General features: G+C 48.1%; 1 protein-coding gene across 1 annotated transcript in view; it reads right to left on the reverse strand.

The window, feature by feature from the left end:
• LOC138258619 (phospholipase B1, membrane-associated-like) overlaps positions 1 to 27,476 on the reverse strand; it is a 198,627-nt gene that overhangs the window by 92,541 nt on the left and 78,610 nt on the right. The window contains exon 8 of the mRNA XM_069205964.1: positions 19,620 to 19,671. Coding sequence (XP_069062065.1) covers positions 19,620 to 19,671 — 52 coding nt within the window. The remainder of the gene's footprint in view (positions 1 to 19,619; positions 19,672 to 27,476) is intronic.

Below are 27,476 nucleotides of genomic sequence, written 5' to 3' on the forward strand. Positions count from 1 at the left end.
CAGTCCAGGGCAACCGTCCACACACCTGTGTATTTAGGCCACAGACCAGTGGAACACAAGGACAGAGGCCACAGTCACCCCCTACCAACAGGTAGGAAGACGATGGCCCCATTACAAGTGGTACTGCCAGACCTGTGCAGGGGACATAGGCACAGGGGGTTAGGCCCAGTGGGAGGGCATCAGTGGCCCAGGGGGAAGCCACAGGATGGATGCTGCAGCCCAGGATGTGATATCAGAGGTCCTGGGAGCCTACCACCATACCCAGGACAGATTTGCCCAGATAGTATCCACCCTGGAGCAGAGTCAGAGGATGCAGCAAGCACACCACCAAGAGGCCATGGAGTAGTGGAAACTGCACAATGCCACAATGGTCAGCATAGCAAGTGTGCTGCTGCAGCTTGTCCAAACACAGCCTGAGGCCCACAGAGAACAGGAAGCTACCACTACAGCACAGGATACAAACCGGACAACAAGAGCATCAGCAGCAACTTCATATGTACTACCCTCTGAGAACACACAGGGGACATCCATCTCAACCCCTACAGGCCAACAATAGGTGCCCAAACGGGCCATCAGGCCAAGATATGGCAAAGGTACACCTGCCAAGAACAAGGCCCCCTCTAACAAGTGACTCTGCAAAAAACTGTCCTCCAAGTGTCCCACTTAATCAACCACTAAACAGTGCTACAAATAATACAAACTCATGTAAGCATGTATGGACCTACCAATACTGTCAACAATGCTGCCACCATGTTGCCATTTTAGATAACCACCATTAGCCCACTCCCATCACTGTAATCTGCACAATTTTATCCCTGCACCAAATAAAACACATTTTCACCTGTTACAATGTCCCCTGTCATTAAGTTTGAACAAATTACAGTATGGATACAACTGGTTGGTAACTCCTTTATTTGTATCTGAGTAGCATGAAAAGCACCATACGCCTTACATGTTGTTGTGCCTAAATATGTGTTGAAATAATAGACTAAATTGTAATCTGTCCTATGCAGACCTGGTCACAGTGGCAATTAGTATTGACCCAACCGCCCCCTAGATAACAAGGCACACTGACAGTATGATGCACAGACACCAATCTCATCCAATTGTCCCACATAGTTACTGGAAGTAGAGTTGTATCAGTTGGGTCCTGGAATTTACATCTTCCCCTTCCTCATCATCACCATCACTCTCATCCCCTCTTTGAGGAAGCTGGTCTGGATATACAGCATCCTGCTCCTCCAAGAGGGCGATAGAATTTCTCACAGCCGCGTTGTGCAGCATGTAGCAGGTCACCACTATTCTACACACCTTTTCAGACCCATAGGCCAGGGAACCGCCAGATATATGTAGACAACAAAATCTAGCCTTCAGGAGACCTATTGTGTGCTCTATCACCCTCCTAGTACGTTCATGGGCCTCATTGTAATTCCTCTGTGCATCTGTTTCAGGATTCCTCACTGGTGTCAGGAGCCAACACAAGTTGGGATAGCCAGAATCACCTAGAAAAAGGTGCACAACACAACTTTAAATGACAAGCCTCAGAGGCAGGAAGCCTGTCTGTCTGCTAGGTGGCTATAAGTGACAGAAACACCTACCTATGATCCACCCTCTGTCCTCTTGTAGTTGTTCCATCTTGTGTGGCATACTACTGTTCCTCAGCACAAATGAATATTGGACTGAACCAGGGAACATGGCATTCACATGTGATGTACTGGTCTGCAATACACACTAATTGAATGTTCATGGAATTAAATTCTTCCTGTTTCTGTACACCTGTTCACTGACTCTTGGGGGGATGATAGCTATGTGGGTGCCATCAATGGCACCTATCACATGGGGTATGTTGGCAAAGGCATAGAAGTCTGACTTGATGGCAGGGAGGTCAGCACTTTGGGGAAACCTCACATATGACTGCAGGTGTCGTACAAATGCATTCAAGAATCTTGACAATATAATGCTAAACATAGGCTGTGAAAGACCTGCACCCATGCCCACTGTCACTTGAAATGAGCCAGTGGCCAGGAAATGGAGTGCAGAGAGCACCTGCACTTCAGCAGGGATGGCATGCGGATTACGATTTGCCGGAGTCAGTGCAGGATCCAGTAATGCACAAATTTCAAGAATAGTTGCATGAGTGGGTCTGTAATTGATAATGATTTGACGCTCCACCATGGTCCGCAAATCCACAAGTGGTCTGTACACTGACAGGGCTCTTCCTCATCACAAAGGTCTGTGTTAGAAATGGGGTCTTTGGTTGACAGTCAGGTTACCCCCTGTTCAAGCAAGGACCCTCACTCTAGTTAGGATAAAAGAGAATCACCCTCAGCTAACCCCTGCTTACCCCCTTGGTAGCTTGGCAGAGCAGTAGGCTTAACCTCAGAGTGCTGGGCGTAAAGTATTTGTACCAACACACACAGTAACTTAATGAAAACACTACAAAATGACACAACACCAGTTTAGAAAAATAGGAAATATTTATCTAGACAAAACAAGACCAAAACGACAAAAATCCAACATACACAAGTCAAGTTATGATTTTTTTAAAGGTTTAAAATAAAAAGAGTCTTTAGGTAGTTGTAACACCACACTAGCGCTGCTAGCGTGAAAATGTACCTGGTTTGCGGCAAAAATAACCCCGCACGGGCGGTGTGCGTCGAAAATAACCCTGCACGGGTATATGCGTTGAAAACAGCTCGGCACGGCGAGGCGCGTCGAAAAAGCCAGCCACGCGACGGTCCGAAAGTCCCGCGGCGCTGGTTGCGATCTCTCAGCCTTCGTCAGCGATGCTGCGCGTCGTTTCTCCTGCTCCGGGCGTCGATTCTCCGGTCGCGTTTCCTGCGGCGTCGTTTCTCAGCTGCGGAGTCGGCGTCGCGTCGTTTTCTCAGCCGCGATCGGATTCGCGTCGATCTTTTCTCCGCACGGTGCTCGGTGCGTGTATTTTTGTCCTTAGGCTGCCAGCCTCTCCTTTCAGGGTCCCAGGAACTGGAAGGGCACCACAGAGCAGAGTAGGGGTCTCTCCAGAGACTCCAGGTGCTGGCAGGAAGAAGTCTTTGCTATCCCTGAGACTTCAACAACAGGAGGCAAGCTCTACATCAAGCCCTTGGAGATTTCTTCTTCAAGATGGAAGGCACACAAAGTCCAGTCTTTGCCCTCTTACTCTGGCAGAAGCAGCACTGCAGGAAAGCTCCACAAAGCACAGTCACAGGCAGGGCAGCACTTGTTCCTCAGCGATCAGCTCTTCTCCAGGCAGAGGTTCCCCTTGATTCCAGAAGTGTTTCTCAAGTTTGTAAGTTTGGGTGCCCTTCTTATACCCATTTTAGTCTTTGAAGTCACCTTCCTTCAAAGGGGACTCACACCTTCTTGTGAAATCCTGCCTTGCCCAGGCAAGGCCTCAGACACACACCAGGGGGCTGGAGACAGCATTGTCAGAGGCAGGCACAGTCCTTTCAGATGAGAGTGACCACTCCACCCCTCCCTCCTAGCAGAGATGGCTAATCAGGAATGCAGATCACACCCCAGCTCCCTTTGTGTCACTGTCTGGTGTGAGGTGAAAAACAACCCAACTGTCAACTGACCCAGACAGGGAATCCACAAACAAGGCAGAGTCACAGAATGGTTTAAGCAAGAAAATGCTCACTTTCTAAAAGTGGCATTTTCAAACGCACAATCTCAAAATCAACTTTACTAAAAGATGCATTTTTAAATTGTGAGTTCAGGGATCCCAAACTCCACCTGTCCATCTCTTCTCTAGGGGAATCTACACTTTAATCATATTTAAAGGTAGCCCCCATATTATCCTATGAGAGAGAGACAGACCTTGCAACAGTGAAAACGAAATTGGCAGTATTTCACTGTCAGGACATATAAACCACATTACTATATGTCCTACCTTATCCATACACTGCACCCTGCCCTTGGGGCTACCTAGGGCATACCTTAGGGGTGCCTTACATGTAAGGAAAGGGAAGGTTTAGGCCTGGCAAGTGGGTACACTTGCCAAGTCGAATTTACAGTGTAAAAATACACACACAGACACTGCAGTGGCAGGTCTGAGACATGATTACAGAGCTACTTATGTGGGTGGCACAACCAGTGCTGCAGGCCCACTAGTAGCATTTGATTTACAGGCCCTGGCACCTCTAGTGCACCTTACTAGGGACTTACTAGTAAATCAAATATGCCAATCATGGATAAACCACTTACATACAATTTAAACAGGAGAGCATATGCACTTTAGCACTGGTTAGCAGTGGTAAAGTGCTCAGAGTTGAAAAGCCAACAGCAACATGTCAGAAAAATATAGGAGGCAGGAGGCAAAAAAGTCTGGGGATGACCCTGCAAAAGCAAAAGTCCAACACGACCCCCTACCAGCCTAAAGCCAGGGGAGAACAATCAATACCTTGATGTACTTCCCTGATTGGGGCGATAGAACAGGGACCCAGGCCCACAACAGCAGGGGCATGTTCCAGTTCTACGCCTTCCTGACTCCAGTTGGATCCCTCTGTCCATACTCTCAGGGCCCACTAAGCTAACCCATGGGGAACCCTTCTCCACATCTACAGACACCATCTGTGCAACACCTAACTTTACTTTGCTCACAGATGTATTGCAATGGGCAGATAGTACCACCAGGGCCAACACAGTGGTGTTGCCCACTCCACCCCCGGGGTGTGACTCTCGTCCTCCCCCCCCCAGGGGCAACTCTGTCCACCAGGACAGCAAGCCACAGTGGCCCCAGACAACTGTCAGGGATGAGAGCCCGACCTCCGGCCTCTCTAACCACTGTGACTGTGGAGAGTGGGGGGTGGTAGCCCCAGGTGCCTGGCACCCTTTGACCACTCTCTCTTCCACCAGGTCAGGGATGACAACCTGACCCTGGCCCTCCCCTCTGGGGCTCTGTACCCTCCCTGCAGAAGCGGCACTCCCAGAGTCAAAAACTGTCAGGGTGCTTGTAGAAGCAGTCCTGCACAATTCTTCCCTCAGTGCAGGGATGTTAACCTGCAACTGAGCCTCCAACCTGGGGTCTGTACCTTCAGGTTGGACCAGGGCCAGGGGTGAGGCTTCCCTCCCCCTGCCCTCTCTTCTGGGGTCCTGAACCACCCAACTAGGAGTGACCCCCCCAGAAGACAACATGGTAGGGGCACTGTTAGCAGTAGCCCCTTCCTCCAGGTCAGGGGGGACACCCTTAACCTGGCCTCCCAATCCAGGGTCTGTACCCACAGACTGGATCACTGCCTGGCAAACCAGGACTTCCTGGGGGGCATACCTACCCCCTACCAGGTCAGAGTTTACCCCCTGAACCTGGTCATCCAACCCAGGGTCACCACCCTGCGGTTGAACCACTGCCTGGCACACCAGGACTTCCTTGGGAGCACACTTACCCCCCATCAGGTCAGAGTTTACCCCCTGAACCTGATCATTCAACCCAGAATCACCACCCTGCGGTTGAACCATTGCCTGGCACACCAGGACTTCCAGGGGGGCACACTTACCCCCCTCAAGGGACACACTGTCCCGAAGGGCCACACAAGAGTCTGGCTGGCGCAGGTCTCCTGACCTCTGCCCATCTGACAGAGTCTGGATTCCCCCCAACCCAGAAATGGTCTCACCAAGGTCATTCATGGGGGGCTCTGCTCTCAGAGCTGACCCCTGACCCTCCAGGTTCTCCACTGGGGTCCGCAACCCCCTCTCAACCCTCTGTCTGGACTTCTGCAACCCCTCACTAGGAGTGGTACTGCCAGACACCAGAACTGGTGGGACGCTGGCTACAGCCGCCCCCCCAAGTTCTCCTGACACTGTGGGGTCTCCCTCAACAGATGGCCCTATGGTACAGGCTAGGCTCCCCTCCTGGGGTTCCCGCAGGGAACCCTCCAGGACCTGGGACCGGATCTCGGGCACCTTGGGCCTCAACCCATCCCCATTCCCTCTCCTCTGAGACTGGACATGGGGTCCCTCACCCATCCCACTACACTGGGACCTACCTGGGACACTACAATCCTTCCCTACCTCACCTGGTTGGGAACTACCTAGACCACTCCTCTCAGGAGCACCCCTGAATGCCTCTTCAGACTCTCTGGTACTCACCCAGAAGTCTGCCTCCATTGTAAGCTCCCTGGGGTCAGAGAACTCACACTCCACCTGGTGTTGGCATAGCTCTGGAAAATAAGGACTAGACATATGCTCTCCAGCAATTACATCACTCAGCCCCTCACATGAATTAACCAAAGTACCCTTCACCCAACCATCCAGTGACTCTGCTTTGAAAAAGCACCCCACATCACCCTCCTGAGACTGGTGAGACAGTACCTGACTGTCCCTGACACTCAACCCACACTCTTCTGGGATGTCTTCACACTCCATAACCAGGACTTCTACCTGGGGGGAACCCCTCTCCCTGTCACTCTCAACTAGAGTCAGTAGAGTGTCCCTCCCACCAGTAGGAATATGACTCCCCATGCCAGTTCCCCAATCCACCTCAGGGACCCTGTGCATCACTGGAGCTACCTCATACCCCTGAACCTCCTGGCGTGTGTTAACTCCCTCCTTCAAGTAGGGCACCACCTCTCTGGGCATGTGTACTTCTGCAGCATCACTGGATATACAATTGTTGCTGCCACCATTCCAGCTGGACTCAGCCCTCATGACTTCCAGCTCTTTCAATTTAAGCTCGTAAGCATAAATCATTTTTTTAATCTCTAAGTCCCTCCTCCTTTCTTCCAACTCCTTGAATCGGCGAGCCCTGTCTGCCCGTCTGTCCTGTAACTCTTCAGGAGTCAGACCCTTGGGTGACACCCTGCTATCCCTCCTGGGGACCCTCCCCCCAGGCGTAACAGGTACCTCCACTACACCACTGTGTATCCTCTGCACTTCCCCACCCACATTCTCCTCCTCTGTGTGCCCTCCAGCCTTCTTGATTGTCACCCCGGCCCTCTGTGCCTGTTGCAGCTCCCCCTCCCTGGTGGAGCTCTCAGTGGGACAGTCAAGATCTTTAAGGAACTGTTTCAATTGAGCAACTGAGTACTCCTTCAGTTTCTCCATTTCAAACACAGCTCCAGCTGTTGCATCTCCAGATTGAGACATGATGGTCACAAGTGCAAAGTTCCAAAGGCAGAAAAAAAATAATTTCCCAATGAAGTAAAAAGAATCAGTCAAGGGATCAGCAAAATCATGGAAGTAGAATAAAAAGAGTCCTTAAGAGAAAAATCAAAAGATCACCAAACAAGTAGTATGTGGTCGCGTAGTGGTCTGAGATCAAAACAGTAGTGTACACTTAATTACTGTATGTCAAGTACAAATACAAGTCCAAATCCCGACCGCTGGTCACCAATGTTAGAAATGGGGTCTTTGGTTGACAGTCAGGTTACCCCCTGTTCAAGCAAGGACCCTCACTCTAGTTAGGATAAAAGAGAATCACCCTCAGCTAACCCCTGCTTACCCCCTTGGTAGCTTGGCAGAGCAGTAGGCTTAACCTCAGAGTGCTGGGCGTAAAGTATTTGTACCAACACACACAGTAACTTAATGAAAACACTACAAAATGACACAACACCAGTTTAGAAAAATAGGAAATATTTATCTAGACAAAACAAGACCAAAACGACAAAAATCCAACATACACAAGTCAAGTTATGATTTTTTTAAAGGTTTAAAATAAAAAGAGTCTTTAGGTAGTTGTAACACCACACTAGCGCTGCTAGCGTGAAAATGTACCTGGTTTGCGGCAAAAATAACCCCGCACGGGCGGTGTGCGTCGAAAATAACCCTGCACGGGTATATGCGTTGAAAACAGCTCGGCACGGCGAGGCGCGTCGAAAAAGCCAGCCACGCGACGGTCCGAAAGTCCTGCGGCGCTGGTTGCGATCTCTCAGCCTTCGTCAGCGATGCTGCGCGTCGTTTCTCCTGCTCCGGGCGTCGATTCTCCGGTCGCGTTTCCTGCGGCGTCGTTTCTCAGCTGCGGAGTCGGCGTCGCGTCGTTTTCTCAGCCGCGATCGGATTCGCGTCGATCTTTTCTCCGCACGGTGCTCGGTGCGTGTATTTTTGTCCTTAGGCTGCCAGCCTCTCCTTTCAGGGTCCCAGGAACTGGAAGGGCACCACAGAGCAGAGTAGGGGTCTCTCCAGAGACTCCAGGTGCTGGCAGGAAGAAGTCTTTGCTATCCCTGAGACTTCAACAACAGGAGGCAAGCTCTACATCAAGCCCTTGGAGATTTCTTCTTCAAGATGGAAGGCACACAAAGTCCAGTCTTTGCCCTCTTACTCTGGCAGAAGCAGCACTGCAGGAAAGCTCCACAAAGCACAGTCACAGGCAGGGCAGCACTTGTTCCTCAGCGATCAGCTCTTCTCCAGGCAGAGGTTCCCCTTGATTCCAGAAGTGTTTCTCAAGTTTGTAAGTTTGGGTGCCCTTCTTATACCCATTTTAGTCTTTGAAGTCACCTTCCTTCAAAGGGGACTCACACCTTCTTGTGAAATCCTGCCTTGCCCAGGCAAGGCCTCAGACACACACCAGGGGGCTGGAGACAGCATTGTCAGAGGCAGGCACAGTCCTTTCAGATGAGAGTGACCACTCCACCCCTCCCTCCTAGCAGAGATGGCTAATCAGGAATGCAGATCACACCCCAGCTCCCTTTGTGTCACTGTCTGGTGTGAGGTGAAAAACAACCCAACTGTCAACTGACCCAGACAGGGAATCCACAAACAAGGCAGAGTCACAGAATGGTTTAAGCAAGAAAATGCTCACTTTCTAAAAGTGGCATTTTCAAACGCACAATCTCAAAATCAACTTTACTAAAAGATGCTTTTTTAAATTGTGAGTTCAGGGATCCCAAACTCCACCTGTCCATCTCTTCTCTAGGGGAATCTACACTTTAATCATATTTAAAGGTAGCCCCCATATTATCCTATGAGAGAGAGACAGACCTTGCAACAGTGAAAACGAAATTGGCAGTATTTCACTGTCAGGACATATAAACCACATTACTATATGTCCTACCTTATCCATACACTGCACCCTGCCCTTGGGGCTACCTAGGGCATACCTTAGGGGTGCCTTACATGTAAGGAAAGGGAAGGTTTAGGCCTGGCAAGTGGGTACACTTGCCAAGTCGAATTTACAGTGTAAAAATACACACACAGACACTGCAGTGGCAGGTCTGAGACATGATTACAGAGCTACTTATGTGGGTGGCACAACCAGTGCTGCAGGCCCACTAGTAGCATTTGATTTACAGGCCCTGGCACCTCTAGTGCACCTTACTAGGGACTTACTAGTAAATCAAATATGCCAATCATGGATAAACCACTTACATACAATTTAAACAGGAGAGCATATGCACTTTAGCACTGGTTAGCAGTGGTAAAGTGCTCAGAGTTGAAAAGCCAACAGCAACATGTCAGAAAAATATAGGAGGCAGGAGGCAAAAAAGTCTGGGGATGACCCTGCAAAAGCAAAAGTCCAACAGTCTGTACCTAGGAGGAGTTGAAAACACGTGTGAGGAACACACATACATCGGCACACATTGTTGGTCATTCAGCACTGCTGGCATGATTGTCGTCGACACTAATGCATAGTGTGTGTGAAATAACAACAACTTGACCACAATGATGGATCAGGGCTGGTCAGGTGAGGTAATGTTAATTGTCACATGCCTATGGGTGTTTGGGGAACAATAGGGCCTGCATTGTGCAGATGAGAGTTTTACAAATGCGTAGTTTTTGCCAAAATGTCTGCCCCATGTAATCCAGAACTGTCGTTGTGGAAGTGACCTCATACTGCTAGCAGTTGACGTAACAGCGTATGACGGTGTTTGCCTCTGTGCGCCAATTCATTGGTTAACATGGATGTCAATGGGGAATCCTAGCGTATCATGATCGTCGCCGGTGGTGACGGTGCACACCGCCGCGGTGCGTACGCGAACTCGTCACCCCAACTTCACTTGACTCCCTGATCTCATGCAAGCAGGTACTCCACTGAGTGTACTGCTGTGACCTGCCTCTGGTCATGGAAGTGGCACGTGTTGCAGGGGAAAGGGCCCCGGCCTTCATCCAAGAGGAATTGGAGAGGCACGTGGATGGGGTCCTGCCCCTGTACGCTAAGGTCTACAGACGGCCAGAGGTACAGGTGAGTAGGATGATTGGGGGGCCATGGATGTGTGTGATGGTTGGTGTTGGCTGCATACGTGTGTGCACCTCTGACTCTGGATGGGCCAGGGTTCCTGACATGCTGCTTGTGTATATGCAGTTAGTTGGTTTGTACTATCTGTCCCAAAGTGGACGTATAGCCAGCTGTATATGATTGGCCAGTGCCTGACCTCTGTGTTACATTTATGAGTGTCCCTTTTAGGTAAGCGCCCACCAGAAGAGGGGACTTTGGCATGCCATCGCCAAGGAGGTGCGGACCCTGGGAGTCTACAACTGGTGGAGCACCCACTGCAGGAGAAGGTGGGAGGACCTGTGGTGCTGGGCGCGAAAGATCTGCGAGGCCCAGCTGGGGAAGTCCTCCCAACAAGAAAGGGGTGCCCGTCGGGCACTGACCCCCCTTGTACAACGCATCCTGGCCGTGGCTTACCTGGACCTGGATGGGCACTTGAAGGCTGCACAGCAGTCACAAGGGGGTGAGTACACATACCATATTTTTATGCTGCCTAGTTGCAGGGACTATGACTGATGTCCATCTTCATATGGCCCCCGTGGGTAGTAGGGGTGTTTTGGTCAGGTCTACTACACATCAGTTCCTTAAGTTATTTGGGGAATGGCTGTAGAGCAGGGTTCTGGGCACTAGTCAGGGGCATAGCCATGGGTATAGCGGTAGGTGTTGCTTGTTGGAGGGTCTTTTGGGTGGGTGTATGTGTGAACCACTATTGTACCTCCATTCAGCTATTTACAAGTGTCTCTCCAGTTTTGCCTCCCCATCCCTGTTTTCTTGTGTTGTCTGTGTACATCAGCATCATCTTGCGAGGGAGATGAGGCACCGGCGAGTGGGGATGCTGCGGCCCCCGGATCCTCATAGGCAGAGTCGTCCGATGCCAAGGGGACTTGTGGGTTGGAGGGGGAGGGGAGTACCACAGGGGAGGCAACTACCACTGGAGGTAGTGGCTCCGATACCTCCTCCGATGGGAGCTACCTGGCGGTGGCAGAACCTAGTGGGCCCACACCTAATCTGTCATCTTCTGCCACCCCCATACCATCACCTCCCTCCCATTTGCTCCCCATCGAGTTGCCCATGCCCGCTCACCCAGACGGGTGGGCGTCTCCTTCGCCCCAGGCACCTCTTCCCTTGCCCCAGTCAGCCCTGCTGCCCTCACGGAGGAGGCTATTGACCTCCTGAGAACGATCTCTGGAGGGCAGACAACCATCGTCAATGCCATCCAGGGGCTAGCATCAGAGATGCAGCAGACCAATGCCTATCTGGATTGCATTTACAGTTCTGTGTCTGGCCTACAGAGATTTTTTCAGGCTCTGGCCTCCTCTTGGACGGCAGCCAGTGTCCCTGGTCATTCCGTCCTTCCTCCAACCTCGTCTACCCCTTCCAGCACCCAACTCCCTTCACCCGTCCAAAGCACACATTCTGACATGCAGGCACACACCTCAACACACAAGTCGCACACTTCAAAACACAAGCACCACACCTCTCATCACAAGCATACACACAGCCAACTTACACATGCACACACAACAACATCCACTTCCCCCAGTGTGCCCAACTCTTCGGCCTCCCTGTCAGTCCCCTCTACATGCACACCCCCAGGCACTGCACCTTCATTCACTGTTGCTGAGCATATTCCTGCAGTCACCACAATAGCACACATCGATACATGCACCCCAGACACCACACTTGCACTCACCACAACTACTTTAGTTGACACATGCAGTACACTCACCAGACTTGCAAACACTCAGAAAACATACATTCACACTGGCAGCCTGTCTTGTTCCACTGTGTCTACCCCCCATCCTCCCAAGGCACTCAAACGCACCAAAACACCCACACATCCACCACACCTCAGCATACTGTCCAGTCACCTGCACCCACATCATGCACACTTATACCACTTATAACCACTCCCTCTACCTCCACTCCTACACCTTCCTCCAGGTCCAACCCAATCGCACCAAAGTAACTTTACCTCTCCAGTGCTGACCTATTCCAACCCACTGGCCCATCCCATCTCATCCCTAAACGTGCACATCTCCTTGCCCTGTCCACTCCTTCCACGTCACAGCCCGCCCCTGTCTGCCCTTCACATTTCCCTGCCCCTTCCCCAGAGAGGAAGAAGCCCCGTGCTGAGCCTGTTCCATCTGCCTCCACCCGGTCCAAGCACACTCCCTCACCTTCCAAGGCCAAACCCAAACCCCCTCCACCTCCTGAACGAAAATCTAAGCCCCACCCCATTGCAAATCCCCACCCCCACCACCCGCTGCCCCTGTTCCCTGAGGTGCCTGGATGCCCCATTGTTGCCCCTATGAGGTGGAGTACCGTAGCACTTGTGGGAGTCAGGTTGGGGCCATTGTGGCCCATCGGACTTGCCTTCAGACGGACTGGCCATTGGCCTTATATCCACTTTGGTTGCTCAGAGAGCATAATAAAGGTTAATATGTGGCCTGTGTTGTTGGAGGCACACTCTGGATCCGTAGTTTCTCATTTCATTGTTTGTGGGTGTGGGGCACATGTATGTACTTTGGACAGGTTGGATTTGCCTTGTGTCGGGTAAGTACCTCTTGCTGTGGGGTGTATGGCTTGTGCTGCTGTGAAGGGTTGTGGGAGCGTTGCACGGGTGGAGTGGGAGGATATATAACTGTGCCCTTTCTTGCCTTGTTTCGTAGGTTGCAGTACTTACCATTGTCGTCTTCGTTGGCAGTCTTGGTAGTGGAGGAATATGGCAAGGAGCAGGGCTGGCATGATCTGCAGCTCTCTATCCATGTCTGCTTCAGCGTGTTGTGTGAGCCTCCGGGGAGTGTTTCTTTATATTTGGTTGGTTTCCGCCTGGCTTTGCGTGGCGGTGGTTCCCGTCCCGGAACTGACGGTGGTCTAGTGGTTCATTATTTGATGGGTGGGTAGGGCCTTTCCGTCGACCTGTGGGCGGGCTCTGCCTTCGTTGTCGACACTCCTCTGCTGGCGGTGAGTGGTTTTAAGGATGCCTGTGTTTCAGTTGGTTCATTATTTGGTGGTCCGGACCGCACGTCTATTTGCAGTTTTTACCACCGCCGGCGGTGCGGTGTTTACCACCGTGTTCATAATGAGGGCCATAGTGTACTTACCATTTTAATCTTTTCCAAGCTACATTTTCCAGTGTGAAATTATAGCATGTTCTCTAGTCTTTTGACATGTCGGTATTTCAGAAAATCCTGCACAGCACTCGATTGGTAAAAAAATTATTCCTTCACATTATATTTCACCATCAATAAGGCTGAGTTAAACCCATGTGTTAACAGTTTTTTTCAATCACATGTAGCTCTTGTTTTCATACTTGCATGGCGCGGCTAAGATCTTGGTAGCAATGGATCTTATTCTAATGCAGGACCAAACATTTCTTCCCTATGACCACACTGGTCAAGCTATCTTGATGTTCCAGGTCCATCAGCTGGGCTAATAGTGTACCTTCCCCACCTTGCGTACCCTCTGGACTCCTGGTGGACAGCCTCTTTGTTCAGATCATAAATATAAACATAGAGGGATCGGTGCTGTGCCACCGGGTGGCTATCACATTCACCAAGGGGTAATTAGGTCCCCATGATTCTGTCCCTGGAAGCCTATCACACTTTACCCGGTGCCACGAGTCTCCCTCAAACCATGTGAGCAGGGTCACAAAGTATTCATCAAAATACTTGAACCATTGAAGCTCAGACTCAGTATCTTGCATCATAACCACTATTTGTATAATGCTCTGGTCAAATGGGCCCACTTTAAGTATAGTCATAACCATCCAATTTTTCAGATACCCCAGAGTATATCCTAGTTTCAATTATCCAGGTTGATTTTTAGAGGTCAGCCAACATGGTCATCATTAACAATTCAGCCTATGCTCAACTAGGGTTTTTAGTGTCAGCAGGTATGGAATGTTTTCACAGGCCCCTTGGGACATGGAGGATGCTTGATAAAATAAATTACGTAATATTTTTGTTGATTTCTGCTTGTTCTCTTTTGGTACACCAGGAGCACTCGTCACATCACAATATGCAGTGGATAACTCAACAGCTTGCGGTCTTGCTTCTGCATCCCACCAGCAACACCGAAGATTCCTGGCTCACAACCTTCCCACGAGGAACAAGTCAGTAATCTCTGCTGAAATTGTGGCCACACTCTCCCCTCTCTAATCTTCTCACACTAATTCATTCATGTTATTTCTGAATGGGGAAGCAATATCTATCCTTCTGACCTTAATTCTATTGGTGGCACTCAGGACCAAATCCATCATCTTATCCTACATAGGCAGCCCATACTACTCCTGGGTCAGGAATCTTAAATGGCCTACTCCACTGACTGAAGGATATTAAAAATATGTAACCCATATTGGGCATAGGCTCTTCAGTCATGGATGATGAATCCAACATCACTGTCACAGAGATTTTATTTCCCAAAGTTTTATTTCTTTGTAGAATTGCAAATTTTCACACACAATAACATTTCAACTAACCACCTAACCACCAGGCACCTAAACGCCTAGTACCAATAAAGGTACAAACCGAGCAACAGCGAAGCAAATAACTTTCTTATCTTATCTTATTGAGCGCATGAGCCAAAACAAGCATCTGACAATCTGCAATTAGTTCAGCTAGTTAGGGCCGAGCCAAGTTTTGAGACGTTTCCTAAAATTTGACTTTATCCGGCTCTGTTCTCTTGATAGTGTATTCCACAATTTGGGAGCAAGATAAGAGAAGGATCTTCTGCCCCATTTGGCCTTCTGAATACGAGGGACTGAGAGAAGGCCTCTATTGGAAGATCTTAAGGTTCTGCTTAGATTGGACGCTATCAGAAGGTCGCCAAATATATGGGGGCTTTTTCCATTTGTTGCCCTATGAGTCATAAAGAGCATTTCGATTCTGTGTTCCGCAGGAAGCCAATGTAAGGAGGTTAAAGCTTTGTTGGCTGAGGACCCTTCATATAATTTTATTAATGGTCCTGGCTGCAGCATTCTGCAAACCCTGTTGCCTCTTTAGGACTGCTTTAGGGGAGCCAAGATATACAGAATTGTTGTAGTCGAGGTCAATGCTTGGACTACCACTCTTCTACATGAAAAATGTAGAAGATCCAATACTTTCCCCTGAGTGCTCAACATGAAGGCACAGGACCTGGTAAGTTTGTTAACCTGGGCATCCATCACCAGAGAACTATCCAACCAAATTCCCAGACTTTTTATAGGTGAGGTCAGAGAGGGTGGTGTTCCTAGATAGTTTAGCCATCCTAGCGAGTTTGGTTTCCTAAAGCCAGGAATTCAATTTTTGCCCCACTAAATTTAATGAACAGTTTGCCATCCCATTTGCCACTTTTTCCAAACACAGGCCCAGTTGAGATTGGGACCCTTCATCTGGGGGAAGAGAGACAATAAGATGAATATCGTCAGCATAGAAGAAAACGGACAGTCCAAATTTGTTGACAATGGAGGCTAGTGGTTGAACATAAATGTTAAAGAGATTAGGGCTGACTGCAGAACCCTGTGGGACCACACTCTTCAAAGGGACCACCTCAGAGTTATAGGGAGGTTCCCAGACCTGAAATGATCTATCTGTTAGAAATGACAGAAACCAGTCTACAGCAGTACCTCCTATGCCAATCGCCTTCAGCCTGAGCCCCAGTAACCAATGGTCAACCATGTCAAAAGCTGCGCTCAGGTCGAGGAAAATAATGGCAGCCACTCCTCCCTTATCTAGGATTTGCTTGACCTCCTTCAAGACTACTAATAATGCAGACTCCCTGCTGTGCTTCGGTCGGAATCCTTTTTGACAATCATCCAGAAGTATGTTATCCTCTAAATACTTAGAGAGGTGGTGGGTGGTATGTTTTTCTGATGTTTTCCCAAATATCGGCAGCAGAGAGACAGGTCTAAAATTCCCTGGACAAGCAGGGACAAGATTTTTTTTTTTAACAAAGATTTCCCATGGGACTATGCCTCTGGAAATTGATGGGTTTAATCATTCTCTTATTATAGGTAGACTCTTCATTTCCTTGTGAAACAATTGTAAGGAGTGGCTGGGTCTAATGGGAGAGGTGTAGACAGGGTTGAAAAAATATCCAGCAGGATGGAGTCTTATAGTTAATTTTTAGCAGCTCACGACCCATAAATAAAATAGTGTTTGAGGCATTTCCTAAATAAGTATACATATTTGAACAGAATAGTACAAAGAACAAGTCATATTTACTGAAATGTGAGTCAGCAGCATCCAGGCTCACACAAATGCTGTTGACTTTTTCAAAAAGCTGAGGTTCACAAACTGTGAGTTTACTTCTTTTTAAAGATGTACTCCATGGTGGGAATGCCATGCAGGTTTCTGCATACTTGCAAAATGATTTGCTTGAAGGAATCAAGAATTCAAACACTGGTTTCCTAAGCCATTCTCCCACTGTCAAAACTGGAGATGTACCTCTGTCAAGGATAAGAGTAAATCTCTTTGCACATTTGTGGGTGGAGGGACAAGAACATCCCCAAAAAGTATGGGTTCTAAGTTGGAGTGAGGCTCTCAATGTGGAAACATATTTTCCCTCTGGATATAGTTACAATATTGAATGAGGAACTATCTTCACAGGCAGTAGAAATTCAAAGGCCGGTAACCTAGAAGCATTCCAGGTTACTTAGAGTATTCTTGGAACCTTTCAAAATTGCTCAAGTTTGAAAATCTGCATCTATGCAACACAGTAAGCACTAGGTCAGTACTGAGTCCTCACCATTAAAACTGTACAAACCATCAATTAGCATCCAAACACAGTAGTTGAATTGAAACACAACACAACATAACTTAACCACCCCAGTAGTATATATTGAATTGAGGCTAGGTGTCCAATATATATTCAAAGAAGGCCATTGTAACGTACTTCTGACCTTATCAGGGGTTCGAAGCAACAGAAGGACGGGGTAGGGACAGTGGGAGGCTCAATATCATCATTAAGATCCACAGTGAGTTATACTGTCTACAGTCAGTTATCTTATTTACCCCGGAAATAAATCAGCTGAGCTCAAGACACTTGAAGAAAGTGTATTTTATATTTAATTGTAGAGTAATAAAAAAAAATCAGGGTTCACATAGTGCCTAGAGCCATTAACCACTGCCACAAAATGAGGAAGGCCTATCACGCTTTATCATGAGAGCTGATAATCATTTGCATAACATTCAAGGAGAGAAAAGATACTATGGTCCTGATTATGAGTTAGATAGAATTCCATGCGGACTGTCCAGTGGCTGGAATTTTGGGTACCAGCCGGTAACTCCACAAGGAATTTGGCATATTACGAGTAAAGCGTTTGGAATGGGAAATACTTGTACGTATAGGGAATTATCTTGCAGGATATCAAACAATATTCCCTTGTCATATGTTTGTGACACACTCATTTACCTCCCGCTATCAGGTGGCAAATGTGTGAGGGGCTTTTTCATGGGGCAGTAAGGGGACGTAGGGAAGGTATGGAAGGGAAGAATGAAGATAGTTCTGGCTGGCAGAGGAATGAATGCTCCCCCGCCATTGAAAATTTCATGGCAGAACTGAGGACAGGGTTTGGCTGCTGTGGCAACACCAGGAAAGTCATGTTTAAGTGGAGCGGAATTGCTCCACTCCACCTGACTGGCAACCAAGATCTTATGATCTTCAACTGAACAGGCATTGTATACTCTGTAACCAAATCTAAATGGTATGCTAACAGAATATCAGGCCTAAATATCTTCTGGCAAAAATATTGTGTCCTAGATATTGTTTACAAAAATATTGTCTCATTGGATTAAAAAATTTAAAGTCTACATACAACGAACCAATTTGGATTAAATAACAAAAAATCTACACCCAATGAAATAATATATTTATGCTACAATATTTGCTTCAGACAATATTTTGGTTATAGATATTCTGACATACAACTAGGCACAAAGGGGGTCATTATGACCCCAGCAGTCGGTGATAATATGGTGGTACGTACTACCAACAGGCTGGCGGTACTTACCACCATATTATGACATTGGCGGGTTGGCTGAAGCCAACGCATCAATTTAACACTCCGACCAATGTACCACTCCGACCGCCTCCGCGGTAACAGCCGCCGGGCTGGAGATATCCATATCCAGCCTGGCGGCCGTCACTGTTCCACCTGGGGGATTATGACCCTGCCTACCGCCATGGTTTTCGTGTCTTTCTTAACGCCACGAAAACCATGGTGGTAGGCACTATCAGTGACAGGGAATTCCTTCCCTGTCACTGATAGGGGTCTCTCCCCTCCCCCTCAAGTTAGCCCCCCACCCCTCTACCTCTCCAAAGCCCCCCACCACCCTACATTCATGCCCCTTCACACACACACACTCACGCATACACACACCCATTCCCACATGCATCCACGCATGCATACATCCATTCACACACACATCTGCACACACTTTCCTTCATACACGCAGACACGGATCCACACAACACAACATACACACACTCACACCTCCATACATGCACACATGCATTCAACATACAACACACACCCGCATCAATGCACACACAAACATTCACACACACCCCCACACACACAACTACCCCCCACACCCCGCCCCTCTCGGTGACCCTACTTACCCGTGTTCAGAGGGTCCTCCGGCAGGAGACGGGTTGGGGCGCTGCTGCTACCAGCAGCTCCCGACAGCAGAACACCACCAGGCCGTATTATGAGTCATAATACGGCTGGTGTCGGTCTACTGGCGTGGCGCTACTGGTGGCAGCAGCACCACCTTACCGCCATCCGCTGGCATGGCCACAGTCGGATTTCCACCATTCTTCTGGCAGAAATCCGGCTGTGGTTATAATACGGCAGACGGCTGGTAGCGACTGCGCATGTCTTTTGGCAGCCGTCTCCGCGGCGGTAGGAGGTTCTTACCACCAGTCTCAAAATGAGGGCCAAAATGACAGAGTGATAAGCCCTCCTCAAACAACAACCACCACATCAAAAAGCATGAGCTTGACAATCACATCAAAAGATATCATGTCTTATTGAATTATATAATTACATCATCATGACCATTACCATAATTTGCCATGACTTTGATGTCGCTCCAGGGCCCCAAGTGCGAAAACTGGAGTTAGAGCAGTAGATCTGTCAGATCTGGAACATGGCAAGTCATGGTAATGGTCATGTCAATGTAAAGGTAATGTAAGGGAAGTCAAATCATCACCCTACGATCCCAGTAAGTGTGTAAAATGTAGTCAATATAAGTCATATTGTATGGTCGCTGTCCCGAACCTTTGCTTCTCTTATGGATAGGTCACTCCCAATATGAATCACTATCAAAACCTGAAAATGTTTTGCGTCACTTACCGTTAAGTTTTCTTATAGATGATTTTCACTATTCTTATAGTTTTGCAAATGAGTTTGAAGCACATTGCCATTGAATCATTGCAGAGGATTGTGGCGATATTGACAAACAATTATTAAAATATCAAATTGACTTACAGGGTAAGATTTCAAGGTTTGAATCAAGTGTCTGGTCTGTTCTGGAAGTTCACTAAAATAAAGAAAAGGTCATGTTTATTTGGAAGAAAGAAACATATATGTCCAAATTTGTGCACCTGTGGTCACAACAGAGCGTTTCTGGTTACTGTATGCATTATTTGAGCATCAACGAAGCCTTTCTTAACTTAATTCTTTTATAGAATACAATAGAGTTAAATATTCGCTAATGAAAAGACATTGAAATGGAAGATAATATTCTTCACTGGACAATTTCAAACTAAACGTAAGGCAATTCTACTATGAAACTTTTGAGATAATCAAATGGGACTTTATTTAGTTAACCCCTATCTCCATCAATAATTATTCATATAGCTATGAAGGAAGAAATCTAAGTCACCCTAATATAGGCAGGACTCGTTTTATTTGTCATTGTTAGAAATGGGGTTTCTTGTTGGCTAGAGTAGGCACCTAAGCCAGGCAGAACCCACCCACTCTAGTCAGGGCACGAGAGTTACACACCCAAGATAACCCCTGCTCACCCGCTTAGTAGCTTGGCACGAGAAGTCAGACCTATCCTAGAGGCAATGTGTAAAGTGTATCCACAACACACGTGACACAATTAGTACACCACAAAGGAAACACAACACAAAGTTATAGAAAAATAAACTGTATTGCATAAAACATCATTAAACCAAACACAACATGTATCATCAATACCCTGCTACACAAGCAGTTGTCAGAACATCACACAAGTTACCAGTGCTCTGTGGCAATAAGCAGCAGTCAGATAAACATAGAAGATACTGGTATGTTGCAACACACACATTAGTCAGGTTGTCATTATTACCATAAATGCCCATGGCATAGAAAATACATTATCATTAATACTCAGACATCACTCTGGGTGCACCCATCATGGAATCATCCCTATTGGCAGAGGCCATAGTACCATAAACATATCATCAGTAATGACAAGACATCATGTTGCCCAACTGTGGAGAAAGATTCCTACGTTGCCAATATCATGTAAAACCATATCATCAAGGTAAAAGAACATTAAGTGAAAATCTTCCCGAATGCCATCTGTTATGAACACAATGAAGACCCCATAGGAACACACAGGGCTGGTGCACTTGCACCTTCATTACACGATATCCAGCAATACTCTCTCCCAACAAGTCGGCCCTCTATTGAGTTCTCCTCGTCCTATGGGGGCCGCATGGAAATGGCCAAAGAAAGGACTTCCCCAGTAGGTTATCTAACGCCCCTTACGGGGGCCACCTCGCTGCAGACTGGCAAGGGAAACTTTGCTCAGACTCCCCAGTGAAGCGGCCCTGGTCGGGGCTGCCACCCTCAGTGATGCGTAGCTTGGCGGGGCAGGTCCTGCCCCCTCCGTCTTAGGAGGCCACGAGTCTCCTACTTGGATAACACTTCCCGGCGGGGCAAGCCTCCTTTCCTCATCCGCGGCAGGGAGTGCACCCAATGCAAGTGCCTGCTTATGCCCAGGGGCACTATTCGAAGCTTTCCTGTTCCCCGGGGGTACTACACAAAGCACTCCTCTGCTACGCAGGGCTCCTCGCTACATCTCCAGCGACAGGGGAGGAGGGAGCCTCGTACAAGGGGACACAGGGCGCTTCCTGCATTCAGCGATGCACTGACCAAATGAACGCTCCAGGCCAGAAAGAACCTAGGATCAAGCGCTCTGGCCAGAGAGGGAAAAAGCACTCTTCAGTTGCTTGGAATGAACTCTACTTGTGCAACAGCACCAGAGGGACAGGAGTGCAGGGGAAAAGGGGGGCACATCACCCAGCCCATGGACGCACTAATGGGGGGCACAGGGCTGCAGGGCCCAAGCAAGCAGGCCAGCAAAAGGGTTCACAGGCAGTGGCAGTCCCTATCAGTGACCTAGCAGATCACAGGTTCAGCACAACAGCAGCTGACCCAAGCAGGAGTGGCTCGCTGGTTTGTGGAAGGGGCAGGCGCCGCACAGGGGAGGGGTGAGAGTGGGGGGTAATGAACTTTAAAATAAATGAAATTAAAAAAACATACCGACCTTTTTCACACCGTCCTTTGCCACGCTCCTCTTCCTTTCAGGCTGGCTGCATGCAGACACAGGCTCCCAGCCTGCTCTACGGCCAATCCTGACGCTGCTCAAAACAGCGTCAGGATTGGCTGGGAGCACCCAGCCAGGGTTCTCCCAGGCATACTGGGAGCCTGTGCAGGCTCTCTGCAACCCAGAAACTGCGTTGCTGGGCTGCAGAGAGCACACTGCGCATGTATGTTTGGTCGGCCCAAAACAGCCGGCCAAACAAACATGCGCTCTGAGGGGGAGTGCTGAGCACTTCCCCTCAGTGCACATCATAGCCTGTGGCCCCACCCCTTTAAAAGAAAAGGATAATAAACAAAGTTTATTGTCCTTTTCTTTTAAAGGATTTGCAGCTGCCATTGCTGGCGCAAAACAACGCTCCTCCGCCCTTACGGAGGAGCCGCCCCTGGTCCAAATGTGGTTCCTGGTGAGTCCTTCCAGCAGCATCCAGTGTCCAGTACAGTAGTCCATTAGTGTCTCAAAATGTGGAGGGGGAGACCCCCTGTACTTTTACTCATTTTGCGTATCTACGCAAAAGAGGGAGAAAGGGTTTCAACCAGTAATAACCAGTTCCAGGAGTGCCCCCTTTCTCCTCCAGCACTGGCACCAGACATCAGTGGGGGGAAACAAGCCCTTTGTGTGAGGCCCGGGCACAGCCTTCACAAATGCAGGTGTGCCCCGCTCTCCCAGACTAGGAAGGCCATTCAATATGCAGATGCATTCTTGTCACATCTCCACCCTCCCTGTGTACAGGCTGCCTAAAAGGTAGGCCCAGCTGACACTCTGCTCCAGACGTGGATTGGAGGCAAGCTGCAAAACACCAGTCATAAGCACAGAGAAATGGCCACTTTCTAAAAGTGGCATTTCTATAATGGTACTAAACAATCCACCCACACCAGTAAGCAGCATTTCCCACTAACATTACAACCATACCAAACATGCCTATGCCACCCCTCGTACATCAGACAATGCCACTTAGACATAAGTTAGGGCATTTTCAATTAAATCCTATGAGAGAGGCAGCACTCACAGTAGTGAGAAACTAGATAGGCTGTTTGTCACTACCAGGACAGGCCACACAACTAGACACATGTCCTGCCTTTTACCCACACAGTACCCTGTCCATAGGGCTAGCTAGGGCCTACGTTAGGGAGTGACTCATATGTAGTAAAAGTGGAGTTCCAGGCCTAGCACGTACATTTAGATGCCAGGCCCTGTGGCAGTAAACTGTGCATGCAGGTCCTGCGGTAGTAGGCCTGAGACAGGTCTGAAAGGCTACTTCTGTGAGTGGTGCAAGCTGTGCTCCAGGCCCACTAGTAGCATTTAATTTACAGGCCCTGGGACTTGGGATACCACTTTACAAGGGACTTAAAGGTAAATTAAATATGCCAATTAGGTGTAAGACAAACATACCAAATTTAGAAGAGAGAGCACATGCACTTTTGCACTGATCAGCAGGAGAAAGGCAAAATGTTTGGGGATGACCCTGTGAAAAAGGGCCAGGTCCAACAGTTATGTATTGCCTGCTCAATGAGAAAATATGAAAATGACCTCAATACTGCCCTTTGACCTGACCTTTCAATCGTCTGACATTATTAAGGCTCTCATTCTAAGGCGGGAGAAGTGGTATCCTTAAGGGGATACTGCTCTTCCTGGGCGCCCGGTAAAAACTAAATATTTTCATCTGCTCAAAGCAAGTGGAATATGTCTGTGGATAAGGGTCCAGAATCTGAAACTACATTTGACTAAGGACCCAGCATTTCTGGGTGTAGCATGTTATTTCCCGATCCAAGGCTGGAAACACAACTAGCCTAGTATCAAGTTGACTGGAACCGTTAACTGTGGCCTATATACTTCCCTCTTTAGTTACTAGGCTTCTTGTAATGAGGCCCTAATTCACTTAACAATGGTAGAATCCCTATCTTACTGAGAGCATTTTTACATGAACCTATTCTTTCTCCAGTCTGGTAATGTCAGAACACTTTGGAAAGCAATTCATAGACAACTGAACATAATTCCATACTAATGTGTGACAGAGCATAGTATAAATGTCACAGTACAAGAAGTGTTATGAAGTGCAGTAATTCATTCACAGAGCTACTAGGTTCTAGGAGTGTGGTCCTGCATGTCTGATGATTGATGCTCTAAGAAGTGGCACATATAGTAGGTGGGACCATAGGAAGCAGCTAGGGTTGGTGTTGTGGCACAGGAGGGAGATGGTAAAACAATGAGATGGAGGCACAGGAGTTCGAAACAGGTAGGTAGTAAGTAGCTGGTAGGGCAATCTGGTAGTGTATAAAGTGGGTAAGGGGACTGGTGAGCAGAGGGTTCATGAATGAGGTGTTGGGCAGGCGTGAAGTGTCTTGGGTTTGGACAGTGTCATGGAGGTCACATGAGTAGTGATGGATGGGGTAGTGTGTTTGAGAGCAAGTGGATAGTGACTGAGGTAGGATCAGGTGCCTCCAAGACATGTGGTTAGTAAATGAGGTGGGTCAGAGGTGTGGGTGGGTGGCTAAAAACTGGGTTGGGGCAGTGGTGTGGGGAGTGGTGGGTAGCTGCTGAGGTTGCTTCTTGAAATTAGGACAGCTGGAAGGTAAATGAGGTAGGGAAAGTGTGTGGTGCAGGTACCTAGTGACAGGCGTAGGCATATTTAGCACTGGGGATCATGATGTCTTTGCACAGGTGTTAGACCTGGCATCCTTGTATTGGCTACCCCTCACTTTTTGCCTTTAGACCTCCTGTTTCTACTGACTTCGTTTTTGCTGGCCTTACGCTTCTGCACACTTTACCTCTACTGACTATTAATAAAGTGCTTGTGCTCTTTCCCTAAAATGTGGTTGCTCTGGCTCATCCGCAATTTACATATTTAATTTAATTATAAGTCCCTAGAAAAGCACACTCCCAGTGCCCAGGGCCTCTAAATTATATTCTACTCGTGGGTCTGCAGCACTGATTGTGCTACCCACTTGAGTAGGTAGCTCATTAAAAATCTCAGGCCTGCCATTACAGATCCTGTGTGTGCAGCTTTGAACTGCCATTTGGACCTCGCAAAGTTAACCTATTGCCAGGTCCAAACCCTCCATTTTGAAACATATGTCACCCCTAAGGTAGGTAGGCCCTAGGCAGCCCCAAGGGCAGGGTGCAGTGTATTTAAAGAGGTTGACACATTTTTTTATGTTTTACATGTCTTGTTGGTGAACAACTCTTAAATTCCTTTTCCCCATTGCAGGGCCTATCCCTACCATAGGTTAATATTGGGATTACCCTATTACACCTTATAAGTGTAATTCACAAACTGTCAGAGATAGATGTTTCAAGTTTGGTGTCTCTGGAATCACAGTTTAAAATCGTAACTTATGGTGAAATCAGATTTTACATTTCAATTCTGAAAATGTCACTTTTAGAAAGTTGGTATTTTCTTGCCTCTGCCATTTGGTGCCTGCTGCCTATCTCTGATCACATGTCTGGGGTGGGAGACAACTGGGCTTAAGTTATTCCCCCTAGATAGCCACACACAAAGGGAGATTAGGTGTGACTTGATAGGCCATCTTAAGTAGGATGAAAAGGAGAAACTAGTCACAGCCTCACTTACACCTAAATAGGGTGTGTCCTGTCCACACACAAAGGGCTTCACAGTGAGTCTGGAGTCAGAGCAGGAAAGGCAGCGCATCTGTGCACTTACAAATGCCTGTCTTTGAAGTCTCCCCACATCAAAGGCACCAGTGGGTATAAGAACTGCTGTTTGCTGGTCTCGTGATTTGCTGTGCTGACCTGTGACTGCTGCCCTCTTGCGTGGGAGTGAAAAGGGCTGGACATGAATCTTTCCAACCCATAACCCAGAGTAACTCCAAGTTAGCTAGCCTCCTGATCAGAAGTCTCAGGGACATAACAGACTTCCAACCATGCTACTCCTTCACCTAGACTCTGCTATTTGTGCATCTGCCTTGCCAAGTGAGGCCAACCCAGGCCTGGATCCTTGGAAGTGGGCCTAAGGTGATTACTCCAGCAGAACTGATGCATCCTATGCTACCGGAGCAGAATCGCTGCGTCCCCGCTGCTGTGTGAAGAAAATCAATGCAATACCTCTGCTGCATAGGGTCGAAACCGGTGCAACCAGAACTGCATTGCTGCGGTACCTTACATTTCAAAACCAGCACATCACCTTTGGAACCAAAACTGTGTCATTTTTCTCACTGCAACAGCAGCCTAGAAGCTGAAACTCTGCATCACAGCCCCTGTGCTCATCAGAACTGATGCATCGCCTCCACTGCCCAACGCATCCTTGATGTTGACGCACAGAAACAGGCACCATCGCCTCACCGTATCTCGGAACCAGCTCATTGTTGCTGTTGTGTGGAGAAAAGCAATGCATCCCCTCTACTGTGTGGTTCAGAGCTGATGCATTCCCCCAGAACCCGATTTTAAGGTGCTATGGATCAGCAGGCCCAACTAGCCATCTCACACTCCATTGCAGTTGGCCTAAACTTCAAACTTTGTCCGAGTCTGCTGCAACCAGATATCCCCAGTTGGTGCTTTTGGCTTCCAAGTGCAGTTTATATGTTTTTTTTAAATCTACTGATTGGACTTTTATTGTTTTGGTCTTCTTTTATTTTAACAAGTAAGTTCTATTTTTCTAACCTGGTGTGGGATCCCTTTTGTGAGGTGTTTTCACTGTATTACTGTTTGAAGTGTTGCTCACATACTTTACACATTGCCTTCAAATTAAGCCTGTCTGCTGCTCTTTGCCAAGCTACCAGAAGATACAAGAATTGTGGTTGCTTCATGACAAGGGCTCACACCCCAGCCAACCAACAACACAACTTCTCACAACAGGCTCAAATTGTTATATTTTCAGAGAACACATCACATTCAGCAAATCCGGGTATCTGGGACGAGGCAACAGAAAATGTCTCTACTCTCTCTCAGTTCCTGTCACCTCACCAATCCTTGTCAGTATCCGGATCCTTGTTTCACCCACAGCATTTCATAATCCAAATCTCTAACACCCCCACCCCTGTCACACTCCCTCCCATCATTGTTACCCTCCCTATTCCTGTTATCTTCCCTGGCACCCCCCTGCCTCTCTCACGCTACCAGTCCTGGTCAGACCCCCAACCCATCAACCTCCTTGTCACCATCCTTTTTCCTGTCTCACTCCATGTTCATGCCACTCTGCCAGTCATTGCCACTTTTGCAATTCCTGTCTCTCCCAGATCTATCACTCTTTCATCATTGTCACCTCCCCCATCCAATCACACTCTCTATCATGGTCAACCTTCACTCACTGCCTCCATACCTATCTGTCACCCTATAAGCCCTGTCATCCACCTATCCCAGTCGCTCCCTTTATCACTTTCATCTTCCTCAACTCTGTCAGCATCTCAGTCATTGCCACACTGCCATTCCCTACCAGCTTTTCATCCCTGCCACCCTTCATATCACAGTCAACATTTTAACCCCTGCCACCCTCATCATCTATTTCACCCTCCCTTTTTCCCTTTTTACTACCCTTCTCATCCCTGTCACTATCCCAGTGTAGGAAACTGGCCTGTTGTGTAGTGGGTACCTAAGGTACTTACACCTTATACCAGTCCAGGTATCCAGGTATCAGTGAAGGGTAGGCAGTGTCTATAAGCCAGGCTCTTTAGAAGTAGCTGTTGATGAGCAGCCAAGGCTTATCTAGGAGACATGCAAAGCTCATGCAATATCACTGTAGTCACACAGCACTTATACACATGAAACAAACCACACAGTGTTACAAAAATAAAGGT

The sequence above is a fragment of the Pleurodeles waltl genome, chromosome 9 (genome assembly GCF_031143425.1).
Source record: "Pleurodeles waltl isolate 20211129_DDA chromosome 9, aPleWal1.hap1.20221129, whole genome shotgun sequence".
Taxonomy (NCBI): Eukaryota; Metazoa; Chordata; class Amphibia; order Caudata; family Salamandridae; genus Pleurodeles; species Pleurodeles waltl.